The 13,990-nt window shown below is 43.1% G+C and overlaps 1 protein-coding gene across 11 annotated transcripts in view; it reads left to right on the top strand.

Annotated features, from left to right (window-relative positions):
- LOC109926270 (epsin-2-like) overlaps positions 1 to 13,990 on the top strand; it is a 38,194-nt gene that overhangs the window by 20,846 nt on the left and 3,358 nt on the right. For 5 of the 11 annotated variants that reach the window (XM_048617399.1, XM_020526139.2, XM_048617401.1 and 2 more), the window contains exons 7-11: positions 516 to 669; positions 2,354 to 2,503; positions 3,244 to 3,354; positions 5,516 to 5,770; positions 5,968 to 12,553. In XM_048617399.1, coding sequence (XP_048473356.1) covers positions 516 to 669; positions 2,354 to 2,503; positions 3,244 to 3,354; positions 5,516 to 5,770; positions 5,968 to 6,239 — 942 coding nt within the window. In that variant the 3' untranslated portion in view covers positions 6,240 to 12,553. Of the gene's footprint in view, positions 1 to 515; positions 670 to 2,353; positions 2,504 to 3,243; positions 3,355 to 5,515; positions 5,771 to 5,967; positions 12,554 to 13,990 lie in introns of those variants that run through there. The other 6 variants (XR_007265666.1, XM_048617405.1, XM_048617404.1 and 3 more) reach the window with 5 other exon arrangements.

A 13,990-nucleotide genomic window follows, 5' to 3' on the forward strand; every position in this document is an offset into this window, starting at 1 on the left:
TGTGTGAATATTCCTTTAATGAATGGTTACATCAATCCATCGCCGCCTTTTGGCTAGTCCAGGTGACTGGGAACACATTGGAATAACACCAATGCTGTGGTCTACACTTAGTCACATAACAAATTACTTTTGGATTGAGAGCCCCAACAATTCTAGTCTGCGACCTTCCAAAAACTGAAATGTGATAACGTGACCAATTAAATGTAGTTTTGACATGCATGTGCTTATGAAGAGAAGCCCCTTTCCTTTGAACTATACTATGAGATCATTAACATCTCCTGAATAAATAAACAGGACACCTCTTGTAGTGTGGCTCTCCCTCAGCTCTGCCCCTGAGGAAGTCATGGATTGAGTCTTAGATCCTCACTAGCCCCAAGGCAAATATCACTGGCAGCATGACTGGTTTACGCAGGGTTTCCATTATACTTCTGTTTGGCTACAGAGACATGATCGTGAGGAGAGAATCACCCAAATAAGTTAAAGTGTATCATTTTGTGGTGATTTTTTTTTTTCAGACTGCTTTACTGGATCTAACAGACTCCACACCATCACCCCTTACCCAGAAATCTGATCCCTGGGGAGCACCACTGCCATCAGCATCCACTACCAAACCTGACCCGTGGGCAGCTGTGTCCCGGCCGGTGTCCAGTGACCCCTGGAAGCAGATGGGTAAGATCCGCAGGGGCTGCTTTGGCTGTCGTCTAATTGTTTTTGTGTGGTGATATTTGTAACAAGCTACCAACTGACCCATAGCCAGACATCCTTGATGGCTTGATTAGGAATTGAAATATCTAGTGACCCTTAGTAAGCATTTGATGCTGAGCCAACTGACCTCAGGTGAAGGGGCAGCCAAGGGAACGTTACAGTAGGCTCGAATGGCACTTGGAGTGTGTGAAGAGAGAATTAGTCCAGCTTCAGTTTGGCTGTATTTGGCACTGTTAGCTGTCTCTCCTCACTACAATGTGAATTATGACTTCAGGAAAGGCATTGGAGAGAGGCTGGGAATGTAACATGGCATGACAGTGTTTTCAAAAGAGCAGGGGAGGATATGGTCAGGTTAGAATTTCAACCTAATTTTAGAACACTTTAGAAATGATGTAATTGATATTCACAGTGTTCTTATTTGTTAGCCTGTCTGTCCAACTCCTTAGACCTCCTAGGGTGTTCTACTCCTAACTGCTCATTAACCTCATTTGTGTATTGAAGGCTTGGTAGTGGTGTGCAGAAGACTGTCTCCACGTGACTTCACTTGTTTTGAAGAAAGAGTGCTGTTTGTCTTGACTGTTTAAATGCTGCAGTTATGATTAGTATAGTTTGTGGAGTGATGTTTGCTGAACAACACTTGCTCTGAATCAGAGAGGAAATGTTTTCCTGCTGATTAAAGCGACCATTAACACTCTGTTAAAACTGGTCACCTTCTACTTGGGCACTTGGGAACTGATAGTCTCAACCATGTGACAAGCTTCTCGCAAACATTATGATCCCACCGGATTCACTCGACACTCCAGATTGTATCAGGCGGCACTGTGTATCTTTTGACAATAGGCTGAATGAATATACATCTCAAGATTATTTCAAAGCTACAGCTGCAAAAGCTTTTCTTGATTGTGCTGCTGTTTCAGAATCCACAGAGTTTAGTGAAAACATCTTACTGAGACTGTAAGCCATTTATCCTGGATAGTACTGTGGAATCTCTTAATCTACTCAAATCTCTACAATAGGCTGATAGGACCCTTAAAGTCTCACCCAGCAGTACAGCACTCCCTTAGTGCTGCGCTGTTCTGTCAGCCCATGCTCCCTGCTTGACACCAGTTGCCATACTGAGGGAGTGGTGTCTTATTGCTTGTAGCAATCTGCCTATTCTGCTGTTCGAGGTGGATGTTTACAGTGGCAGTATTTTTACAGTTTCAAGTCCTCTCGGTGTCCTAATCAAACAAAGAATAGCAAGATAAAGTGAACTGACTGCAAATAAACTAATGCTTCAGTGTGGGTGTTGCTGTGGGCAAACAGACTTCTGCCTTGCAGTCATTTTCTGTATGTGAATTACACACAGAATTGAGACTTGACTTCAAGAGGGTATATTGATACTTTTGGTCATCTCTGGGGCCCATGACACATGCAGAATTTGTCTCTTTCATTTTGGTTCATTTACTGTGACATTACGTGCCTGGCTAATGACTGAAAATGTCTCACTGATCGTTTACTGTGTCTTGAAGGGTCTAAACCATAATCTTCCATTCTGATGTAATTTGCTGCAAGAATGCCCTAATGGTGGTGCTTAATGGTTGTTGCTTGAATTGAGCCTTTTCTGTTTGCGGGTGCGGTAATTTGAAGAGATTATTCCCTGTTGCAGCAGGTACCCGACTGGCTACCACGACTTCTGATCCATGGGGATCCTCCGGCCGTCGCTTGTCAGGAGAGCAACAGCTGAGAAGCACAGATCCCTGGGGGTCAGCTGTTGCAGCACCCGACCGAGACCCCTGGGCACCTACCTCTCCTCCAGGTAAGACGTAATCAAGACATGTAGAGAACAGTAGTGAGAGAAATCCCTTGTTGGATCAACTTTTTCTTTAAAACAAAAAAAACTAATGAGAACTCCAGAGATAACACAGTGTGAAGCTGAAGGAACACAGCAGGCTAGGCAGCATCAGAGGAGCAGGAAAGCTGACGTTTCGGGTCGGGTCAACCTTCCTGCTCCTCTGATGCTGCCTGGCCTGCTGTGTTCCTCCAGTCTGACTCCAGCATCTGTAGTTCTTACTATCTCTAATGAGAACTCCACTTTGGTTAGTTTCTCTTTCTGTTTGTATGGAGATTTGGTTTTGGAATCTACAGCCAGGGCCTTTTAGTTTGATGGTACTACATTCAATATGTGCGGATGTTTCTGCAGGCTCTGTATTGACAGCTGGTGCCGCCACCACCACTTCCTGCCTGTGCTACAAAATGTGAAATCCAACTTAAACACACAACCCTGGAAAAATTAGCAGAACTCTATTTCTCTCTCCAGCGTTAGTGTTTCCGGTCAGGTTCATCGGAACTGGTTCTCTGAATAGGACTCTGAAGAACAGTCATTGGACTCCACGTTTAACAGTTTGTCTCTCCAGAGATGCTGTCAGACCTGCTGAGTTCCTCCAGCACTTTGATCTTATTTCGGCTCTCCAGTGTCCATGGTATTTTGTATTTTTGGCTGTTTTTCCTTGCTGCCTCATGATGATGTGTTCAATGATTAATTGTTTCGTTCCACAGCAGCTCCCCCCTTCCACTCTTTCAGCGCGGCTGATGCAGCCGTGACTGATGAGTTCTCTGTGTTCAGCCATCTCCGAGGGTCACCCAGGAAAGCAGAAGGCCAGGGCACAGGTGAGCTTTCCACTCTGTTAGGCTGTGTTTTTCTGACAAGACTCCCATCAAGGGGACGTGGATTTGTCTTGTATTACGGTGTTGGTCTAATATCTAAGCCTTCTTGTTCCTCCTTCAATATGGGCTGTTTTCCGATTTTATGCTGTGATTTCACTGTCATTCCTCCCCAACTGGCCTGTGGTATCCCTTTCGAAACAGTGATCACTTCCTCTTTTGAGAAACAGCAATGATTCAACGCTACCTTTGGATTGAGGGATCAGACCAAGGCATCATCCTCCTATGAAGAAGCTGCGCTGAGAAAGGGACAGGGTGGGGCGGGACTGCTCTCTCCCTGAATGTTTGCCCAAAGTTGGATTGAATTCCAGTGTCGTGGATTGTGAGCTGCTCAGAGCTGGGCATGTCTTGTGACACTGAGCCACTCCCGGCCTGTACTAAGCTGGCTGACCTTGGCTAGGGTAGCAGGAGGAAGATGAAGTCAGCACCTCTGGAACTGCAAGAGCTCAGTGAGCTGAAGTTCCTACTCCTAGACACTTGGCTGTGAAAGCTGCTAGAAAGAGTTTGTGTGTGAATATTGGGTGAAAATTGGTTCAGGGCTCAGCTGACATGCACTTCCCTCTGTCTCTTCACACACTTCCCTGGACATCCAGCTGTGGATTCCACGTTGGCACATGAAGACCACCTTGCCAAGAATGATTGAGCTCTGTCCAAGGAAAACTTTCTTCCTGCAGCAGAGCAAGGGGGGAGCTCTTAAACCGCCTCATGCTGACAATACAGTAAATCCTTACTCGTTTTGTGAGACAGTTGCTGATTAAAACAGAGCCATATAGTAATTGACATTGCGATGTTTGCAGCAATGTTGTTGGCCCAAGAGTTCCTGCTCTGTGGCAGATCCCAAATGTGCATGGAATTTTCTCTTCCTGGGCTGTTGGTGGGTTGATACCCCATCACTGGAAAATTCTGGAGCTTCTCTTGCACCAGATTCTGCCCTGACTGGTGCACTGTCCTTCCAACACCAAGCAGCTGCTGAGGGCCATCTTATGTACAATTGTATATCTTTCTTAACAAGTTTATACAATTTTATTTTAAAGTTATTTCATTTACCAATGTAAGAATTTCGGAAAATACAACATTACAACTTGTTTTTTTGAAACAGTTAACCATAGTATAAACCATAGCCTCTCAGACAGAAAGCTGGCACTTATGTTTGTGTTTTTCCTTGAACGAAAAATATCTAAGGGTATTTAACTACAGCTTTTATGTTGGTTGTATTGGGGAAAAATAAGTATTTCAGTGAAAATTGTTTCACTTAAAGTCACAGTTTTAGGTTTCTAGTGATGCAGTGGTAGTGTCCCTACCTCTGAGCCAAGGGTGTGTGGGTTCAAGTCCCACCTGCTCCAGAGAAATGTAATAAAATCCCTGAATATCTTAGTCATACTTTTAGGAGCCAATTGGCGATAGTAAATGAGGGATTACTGCTTTAATTTTTAGCAATTTCGGAATGTGCGAGAGAGTAGATCGAGAGGCCTTATTTAATTGATGTGTGCTGGACTAGATGGTTTTGATGTCCAGAAAATCTTCCACTTCTGAGGGAGAACACCAGTCAGTCCAGGATGGAACAGCCCCTTTTGACTTCATCAATCCTGAGGCTGTTCCACCCAAGTCCAGGCTGCCCTGTTCCCAGTGCGGCTTCTTCAGACTGTGCTGCTGTCTCAATTTGACCCCTTCTCATTCCCAAGGTAGTGATTGACTGAGTCACCATTGTTTCACCCAAATGTTAGTGATCAAAGGGGGACCGTCTTGTCTTTGACGTTATGGCATTTGCTACATCATTTGCCAGAGTTCCTATTCAGTGACTTGTACCTCTCACACACATGTATGGTATGTTCTGCCATGCAAACAGGACTGGTTGAATTGATCTATTTAAGGGCTGGTGTGAAGTTGGAAAACATGTCAGCCCCTGGAGGTGACGATTATAGCGAATGATTGGGACCTGAAATCTTGTTGACATTTCCCAGCCACACGGAGTGGGTATTTGTCAATGACACAGTGAACCTCTGTGCCTGTTTTCCGTCCGAGTCTGATTTTGAGATTTGGTTGGTGATGTTTCTACGCAAGTCATGTTCTTAAAAATGAATCTCACCAGTGTCTCTGACTTCTTCAGGTGGCCGGTTTGAGGTTCCAGGTGATGGTCTGACCACTCCGGCCACATCTGTTGTCACGGGCTGCTCCAGTGTCTTTGATGTGCCCTCTATGTCAAGCACGGTGACCTCCAAGTTGCCCACCCCAAAGCACCAGCCAACCACACAGAGGAACCCTGAATCCTTCCTGGGCCCCAATGCTTCACTGGTAAACCTGGATACTCTGATTACCCGCACAACGCACCCAAATGTGAGCACCAACCCCTTCCTGGCACAGGGTGAGTACTATGTTCTGCTGGCACCCACTGTCCACTGGATGAGGTTCCTGATGGCTATCAGTGTCTGTGTATGAATTCGGTTCAAATTGCTTTCGGTTTAGAGAAATTGTCATTATTTCTGCTGAGTTTTGACCTTGCCTTCTCTCTCTCTCTCTCTCTCTCTCTCCTTTCTCCCTCTCCTTTCTCCCTCTCTGTAGCCACGCCTGCTGCCTCAGCCAACCCCTTCCACAGCACTCCCGCACAAATGTCCAGCTCCATGATGGCCGTGACCCACACTCCGTTTGGACCTGTCGACGTGACTGCCACCTCCTTTCCCACGATGCCCACAGCCGGGGCTACTCCCATGCCTGTGATGCGGATGCCACAGAGCACAGGCATGCAAGGAATGATGGGATCAAGCTACGTTCCCATGGCAGCCCCTCCACCCCCTGGTCCATCGGCAAGCTCCACCAATCCATTTTTATTATGATCCTTGTCTAAGCTTTGTGTTTAACTAATCTGTTTTATAACTGATTACTCTCTCTTCCTCTGTACGATTCCAGTGTGAAAATATCCTGCAATTTTCAGTTTTTTGGATAATTGTGAGAATGTCATTAATACTGCCGGTATTCCAGGCTTCTGTTTGTGTTAAGTGACTCTCGGCTGCCCTAGACTGAGTCCTGTCTGATTGAGCAGTTCAGTGAGTTGAGAGAGAATCTCTCTAGTGTTGGTTGGGAAGATGCTCGCAGTTTGCTGTGATAGCTTGCATTTCTACCTTTGCTTCATCAGAGCAACAGACTCCAGTGGCAGGCAAGCCAAATTCTCCCTCCCCATAGCCACGGGGCCATAATGCTGACCATTGGTTGATTTTTGTGAAGCTGAGTTGCCATGATGGTGGTTGCTGGGCCTGAGGCGTCACAGCGCTGCCCCCTTTTTGTTCTGTGACTTCAACAGGCGGTGGGTGAGCAGGAAACAAAAATGTCAAATGTGTCCATTTCTCAGGACCACCTGTCTTATCCCATGCCACTCCATTCCTGTGTACAGTGGTGGGAAATGGAGGCTATCGTACATTACTGCCTATCAGTTCCTTCCAGAACCTTCAAAGACCTGTCCAGGTTTGGTTGCTTTCTCAGCATACTTGTTCCTCATTGCGTTTCCTAAATGCAGCCACTGTATTTGGATACAAGCTCTGCTCTCTGTGTGCCACCTCCTGTTGGGTTGATTTTTTTTTTTTTGTTTGCTGGATCCTGGATATTGTGTCTCACTCTCATCCTACAGCACAATGGATCTGGGATATTTCCATACCATCTAAACCTTGGTTTTATACACCCCACCCCACCCCACCCCCAATCTTGCCCCTTGCACCAGTCGCATTGTTCCAAGGAGCTCTGGCCTTGTCAGTTAGTGATGCTGTTGTAGTTGAGTAGCAGCATTGTTGTCCAGTGGAGTTGTTGGCAATGCTTTCAGACTGTGTCAGTTTGGGGTTTTTTTTATCACTGTCAACTCCCAGAGGAAACTGATTACAGGAGTATGTCTCTCCGCTACCTCCCTTCGTTAGTCTCCTGTTGCAAGCTGTGGAATTTTTTCTTTACAGGCTGTGAGGCCCCAACAATTGGGACCAAGATTTTAAAGCTCGATGCTAGAGTCTATCCAGCATGAAGCTGGTCCTATTGTTTTTCTTTGATTTTAAGCTGTTTACTTTTTTTGCTGTAGTGTGGTTACGAGGTGCTCTGCTCTCAGTTCCAGTGACAAGGGGCCAGGCAATAGAGGTAATGTCGGAATGAACAACATCTGCAGTGATCTGCTCCCACAGCACCCCCCCACCCCAAAAAAAAAGTATTCATTACTCAGCGGAAAGATCTATTTCACCGTGGGAAGTGGGGGGAATCATTGTGTCAAGGCTGCTGACTGGGGCAGGGGCGTTTTGACAAATTGAGGGGGGTTGCAGAATGCAGTTCTCACGACACTAGCTTGATTCTCGATAACACTAATCATTAGACCAGCAAGTAAAGGACTTTAATTTTTTTTTGAGTGGCTCAGTGAGGCAATGCAAAAATGTTCCATTTCTCACCTGCCAGTCAATTGTGTCTGACAGCTTCTTGGGTATGGCTAGTCCTGGTACCACCGGTGCTGACACAGACTTTCAGCAGTTAGTAAAGCGCACACACCTACTTCTCATTGAATCATATTTTGAAAACATATTGAATTTGTACTGAATCTGTTCCAGAATTTGAAAGTTGGCAGTGTTTGCTAATCCACACACTGGCTTGCTGCGTCAGCAGTGTGTCTCCTAACCTACCCAGAGGCCTCAGCAATTCTCCCTCTAGTTTGCCTCTCTTCCCATATGTCACTGGCACATCAGACACCCGATCAAAAAGAACTTGTAACTTACTAAATTTTCAGAGAGCTGTCTGAATTTAGTCCTCTTCTGAAGCTCTTGAACCTCCAGATTAGTACAAGAGCAGATTTGAGAGGGTCTGTCCCAGTTTTACTTCAGCATTAGATTGGTTTGAATGCGGGAGGGAATTGGTATGTTTTGCATTTGCATTTTTGGGAGCAGTATGAGGTGTAAAGCCGTCATCTCTGAGCAGAGAAATGCACCTTAGCTTTAACCCTTTGCCCAAGATTTATAATTCTTTGTGTGTGCCCAATAACTAGTCTTCTGAGAGTGAATGACTGACTGCTCTTCAACACTGAACACACCCAGAGCTTCCCTCAGACAATGAATTCCTGCTGAGGTGCTTTTATTAATGTCAAGTTTTCCTACTGATATTTTTGGGCCAAATGTGTTCTTTGAAGTTTCAGTTTGACTTTGTCCATTTGTGGAGTCTCTCTGTGGAGATTTCCTCCACAACCCTTTTTCCTCTTTCTCTTCCTGCAGCTGTTCATAATCCCAAAAGGGATACACACGCACACCTCTCCTGCCCACCCCTCCACATACACTGAGCCCCATCCAAACTCCTGTGGTGGAACTATAAAGTGAACAATTACGCTGATGTCTAGTCAAGTATTGTGCAGGAATTTTTTTGAAGTTTACAAACACTAATGGTGTGTAGGACAAGGACTGAGAGGAGAATTATGTGGAGCTTTTTAAACTCTGAATTATTCCACTGCACTTAATCTTGTGGAGTCAAGATGGGGGACTCTGTGTAGTTTTAAGTAACCCTTCTCTGCAATTACAAGAAGGGCAAACTACAGCAAATGTTCATGGCAAAATTAATAAATGTTTTAATTAGTCAGGATATTTTAATTCTGGGAATGTATCAATTTCTGGGCTTAAAAAACATTTTACAAAAAAAAAACTAATGAAGTGAAAATTCCTTTTACAATTCCAGTCTAGATCAAATACATGGAACTGCCAACCCAGAAAAACTTAAATTCTGCCTCAGAATTAAATGTCCTCTGCAGTATTATCGGTCTCTGTGTGGCAGTCCATCATATAATTTAATGGTCTTTGTATATAGGAACCCTTTGCAGTATTTATTGTTCCTGTACAAAAACCCTCTTGTGTTTTAATGATCTCTGGGTACAGAATGTTACTTGATACCTTCCAACAAACTACAAAAAGTGATGCTCAGTGTTGGAAAAGTTTGTTTTTTTTTTGTTTTTGTTTTTGTTTTTCTCGTATTACTGGAGCCAGTTCTCTGGGGACAAGTGTCCAATCTATCTAGAGAACCACACTATCCTGGATAAAACTGAAAGACACTAACAACTCAAGGTGTATAAGCCTTGGTGCAGTAATTTTAAATAACTGGTATTGAAGCAGTATTGTATTTATGTTCTAACACTATATTTGTTTACAGGCATTTCCATAAAGATGTTTACCATTGAATTTCTTTGCATCTCTCCTATCCTCATCAGAAACCTTCCTGGTCCTGCCCTGCCCGCTGGTCTCTGTCACAAGCTGTAGTCTCTGAGTGATGTTCTCTCAGACTCACAGGAGGACTTTGGACACCTTTTTGATTTTAAGTTCAAATTTGACAGTCTGCCCTCCAGTGTTTAATTTCTGAGGCAAATTGAGCCTCAGACTTTCTAAAAGCATTTCTGTGTCCAATACTTGATCTTTATTTTCTGAATCTCTTTAGATATCTTGGGTTATGACCGTGAAAGGAGATGTACCCTTTATCCCTGTAAATGTGTTGTCTGGGGCTATTGGATTGTTCATTCAGTTACACACTGACCTTCCATCTTTTTGAATTGGTGCTAATTCAGTCACAGGTATCTGCTGTGGGAACTTTGGGCAGAGGCATCAGGCTGAAGCAGTGACGCTCAGTGTTTTTATTGTGCCTAGCCTGGGCTGTGCTTGTCCTGCGAGTGTTTGATGAGGACAGTATAGAGGGAGCTTTACTCTGTATCTAATACCATGCAGTCCCTGTCCTGGGAGTGTTTAATGGAGATATTGTAGAGAGAGCTTTACTCTGGATCTAACACTGTTCTGTGCCTTGCCCAAGGAGAACTTGGAAATGCTAATATTCGGTGGCTGCAATCAGAATGCATCCCAGCACAATGTCTCTCAAATTAACAACTTCTGGTTTGAATTTTGTATTTAACATTGAAGTTTGAAGTACTTACTGTGATATGAAAGAGGAGGAAATGATTGTCCAGAGATTGCTGCAAGTGTTGTCAGATGTGATTATTGTATTAACCCCAGACATTAGGGTAGTTGGTAGTTTTAATGAAGGGGACAAATATTTGTACACTTTTTACTGGATGAGAAGCATGTCCATGTTTGGGATTAAATGTGTGTGTGGACACATGCAGGGATAAGAATGGGTTCTGTGGTTTTCTCTCTTTGAACACATTTGACATGGAGACAAGTCCACTGGCAGCTGCTGCTCCAGTGTTGCAATACTTGAATAGAAAATCCCATTCCGCTGATTCCTGGTGTGACTGGAATCTGGAAACAGTCCAGTGTGGTCTCCAGTGCAGTCAACAGAAGAGATTTTAAAACCTAGAGCAGGTAAAATCAGAGCCTGTGGGAAATATAACAGCAGCTGAGATAAAAGGAGGCAAAAAGCCCATCATGACAGTCCATTTTAAAAAGAGTTTGTTATTTTGGACAATTGCTGAGTTGTGCATCTTGCAATTCAAGTTGGTGTCAAAGAAACCCAAGATTACCTCAGGAGTAACAAGGATAACAATAACTGATCTTTGAACCAGGCTGTCAGTTCTAATCTGCTAAAAAGCAACTTGGCCAATTTTGAATGTTGACTCCTTATTTGCCTGTAGTATAATGGACTTTTTAACTAGAACAATATGCTGGTTCCTATGAAAATGAATTATTCCTGTTCCATTTTGATTACCTTATCCACAAAGCATCCTCTCAATCCACTTTATCCTGTCTGATGAGCTTTCTCCTCTTGTGTTGGTGTCTGATTCATGAACGCCTCCAAGCAGCAATAGTGAGGTACTCTGAATCTCTTGGGAAATTTGCTTGGTACCTCCTTTTACTTCTTGCATTGCACTGGTTCAGAAGATATGTTCTGTGTTTTATTTTTGTAAAATTTACAGCATTTGAAGGGACCTGGACATCTCGTACCATGTGTACACATGTTTGTGCCAGGGTATTTTGCAGAAATGGTGGTAACTAAGCTATCAATTTGACTTCCTGTCCCTGTGTTGAAAGCAGCCATTGCCAAAACCACTGGTTTAAGCTCCTTTGGCAAGTGAGAAAGGGCCTGAGCTGTACAGACCAGTAGAGCCCTTAGCTTCCCAAACTGTGCTGCTTTAACTCATCCATCTAGCTCTCAGCAGCAGATAGGGATGGTATAGCAGCCAGATAGGCAAGTCTCACCCTGGCTTCCCATGTTGGCATTGGCTAGTGTCAGTCTCTGCAGCTCGTAATATTTGCTGAATGGCTCTCTCTGTTTCATACACACAATTCACTTTTGAGTGTACAAGGGGCAAAGTCTTCCACAGGGTCAGAGGTGCGAATTCCAATCACACTTGCAGATGAACAGGTCCCTTCAAATTAGACATTGGTAAAATTTAGACATCCAAAGAATTTATTTTGTAGTTTATCATATGTATTAATTTATTATTCATGAGTATTTATGTATAAATATATTTACCCTATAGCAACCTGGTGTGCAAGAATCACTCATTTTTACTTGTAGTCATGGCAATTCTAATGTACTTGGACTTGGTGTCCTTTAACAAACTATGCATGTGGAATTATTTAACAACTGCTTTATTCCTGAACTCCATTATTGTTTTATTAGACAATGTCATCAGTATTTTAGAAGAATTGTTTATACTCACTGCTAGTGATGCTGTACAGTGTAGTTAATGTTTTAGTATCGTTGATGCATTTGCTCTGATATTTCTGGACTGTGGCAAGCGTTATTTGGTGCCCAGATGCTGTTGGTTTGAACTATGATTGAGGGATGGACTGATTGTTACTACAATGATATGTTGGGGAATTGTCTATTATGAAATAACTATGAAATAATTATGAAAATTGAATGGTACCCTCCCCTTTGCTGTAAAGATCTATTACTCCTTGTCTGCTGCCCTGTTACCCTACCACAGCAGTTAACCACTGTCAGTCAGTAACCAGAGCCCAAGTTGAGAGAACTGTACATGGGTTATGGAGCAACAGCTTTAAGCAGTAATTCACAATTTGATTTTAATTCCCACTGTCTCCTGCTCTACACAGTGCCATATCTCTGTTGGGCACCAGAATCATTGCTACAGTCCTTACTTTTACTGTAGATATCCAGTTGTGTTTTTTAAAGAAAGTATTAAACCACTTTGGCCAGATTAACTGTACCTGCAAAAATAAAATTGTGAACTTGTCCTATACTGGTGCATTTTTTTTTAATCTTACACTTAAGATCAGCATTGGCAGAACTTCCCTCATGAGCTTAATGCAGGACATCAGTGATGCAAGTCTGGGTGCTTTATTACTGGGACCCATTCATTTTAAAATTCAGTAGTGGGTACTATTTAATATTTTTGTGGCAGCCTAGTTTATAGAGCAGAATCATTACATACCATCCTGTGCAATATTGTCTACATAGTATTCCCACTCCTTATAGCTATGACATTGATTCAAATCCTAAATGTACAGTATTTTAATAAATCTTACAAGAGCTTGTAGTTTGTGCTCACCCTGAACTAGCAATTCCTTAGTCCCACTCCCTTATTTTTTTTTTTTTTTTACCCCATTGTTGCACATCCTCTTCAAAGGTGTTGTGCCCGGACTAGATACAATACTGTACTTGAAGCCCAACTAACTTTAAGTGTAACACTATTTCCTTGCCCTTATACTGTGCCCCTTAATCAGCATCCTAGGCTTTATTAACCATGCACTCCTATTCTGCCAACTTCTAAAGAATTATTACACATGCTTGAAAAAGCAAGGTGTTGAGGAGTGCCTTAAAAGTGATTGTAGGAGAGGGAATTCAAGCTTGGGGTCTAGGCAACAAAGTACAGCTAACAATCTTGGAGCAATTTTAATTGAGAATGCACAAAAGAACAAAAAGAAAGGAGATGAAAAATAGAGAGTTGTGGTGCTGGAGTAGATAAGAATTTTAAAATCAACACTTTCTTTGAAGGGAATCAACATCTGTCATTGAACATATGGGAGATAGTTTTAACTTGTGTTGCCCTGGAGTCAGGCAGCAGTTTAATAAGGATAGAATGCAGGAGGCCCACACATCATTTGTTTCTGAACAACTGTCCCAGATCCATTTGTGCATGGCACTGTCAGATTTGAATTATTGATAACACCCAGCTACACTTGCAGTTTCAGTAGAAACCACCAAATATATACAGTGTTTGTGTACATCATTTCCCCATTCAACCACTGTTTAAAAATACAGCCTCACCATAAACAAATTCCCACACATTCTGCAATGAGTACTGAGATTGTATGACCAAATATTCAAAACTGTTTACTCGATACAATAGGCTACCGCTGCCCCAACAACACCCGAAAAGGTATTGTCTCAGTTAGCTGCACAAGAGCCCTTCCAAAAAGCAGGTGGGACTCAAATCCAGGCCTCCTGGTCCAGAGGTTCATTGTGCCACAAGAAACTTTTAGTACAGGGTGTCCTAGAATCTAAACTTTCTAATGGACTTGTTGGGGAGGCCAATATCTGTGACCCATCTTTAAAAGAAGAGGTATGAAAAATTTTATGATAGCCTTGAGCAAAATACTGTAGCTCTTGCATTTTTAACTGGAACAAAACTTGAGTATTTCCAGCACTGTGACAGAAGTTTCTCTCCATAGATGAT

Source organism: Rhincodon typus, chromosome 37, assembly GCF_021869965.1.
Source record: "Rhincodon typus isolate 14 chromosome 37, sRhiTyp1.1, whole genome shotgun sequence".
In the NCBI taxonomy this organism is placed as follows: domain Eukaryota; kingdom Metazoa; phylum Chordata; class Chondrichthyes; order Orectolobiformes; family Rhincodontidae; genus Rhincodon; species Rhincodon typus.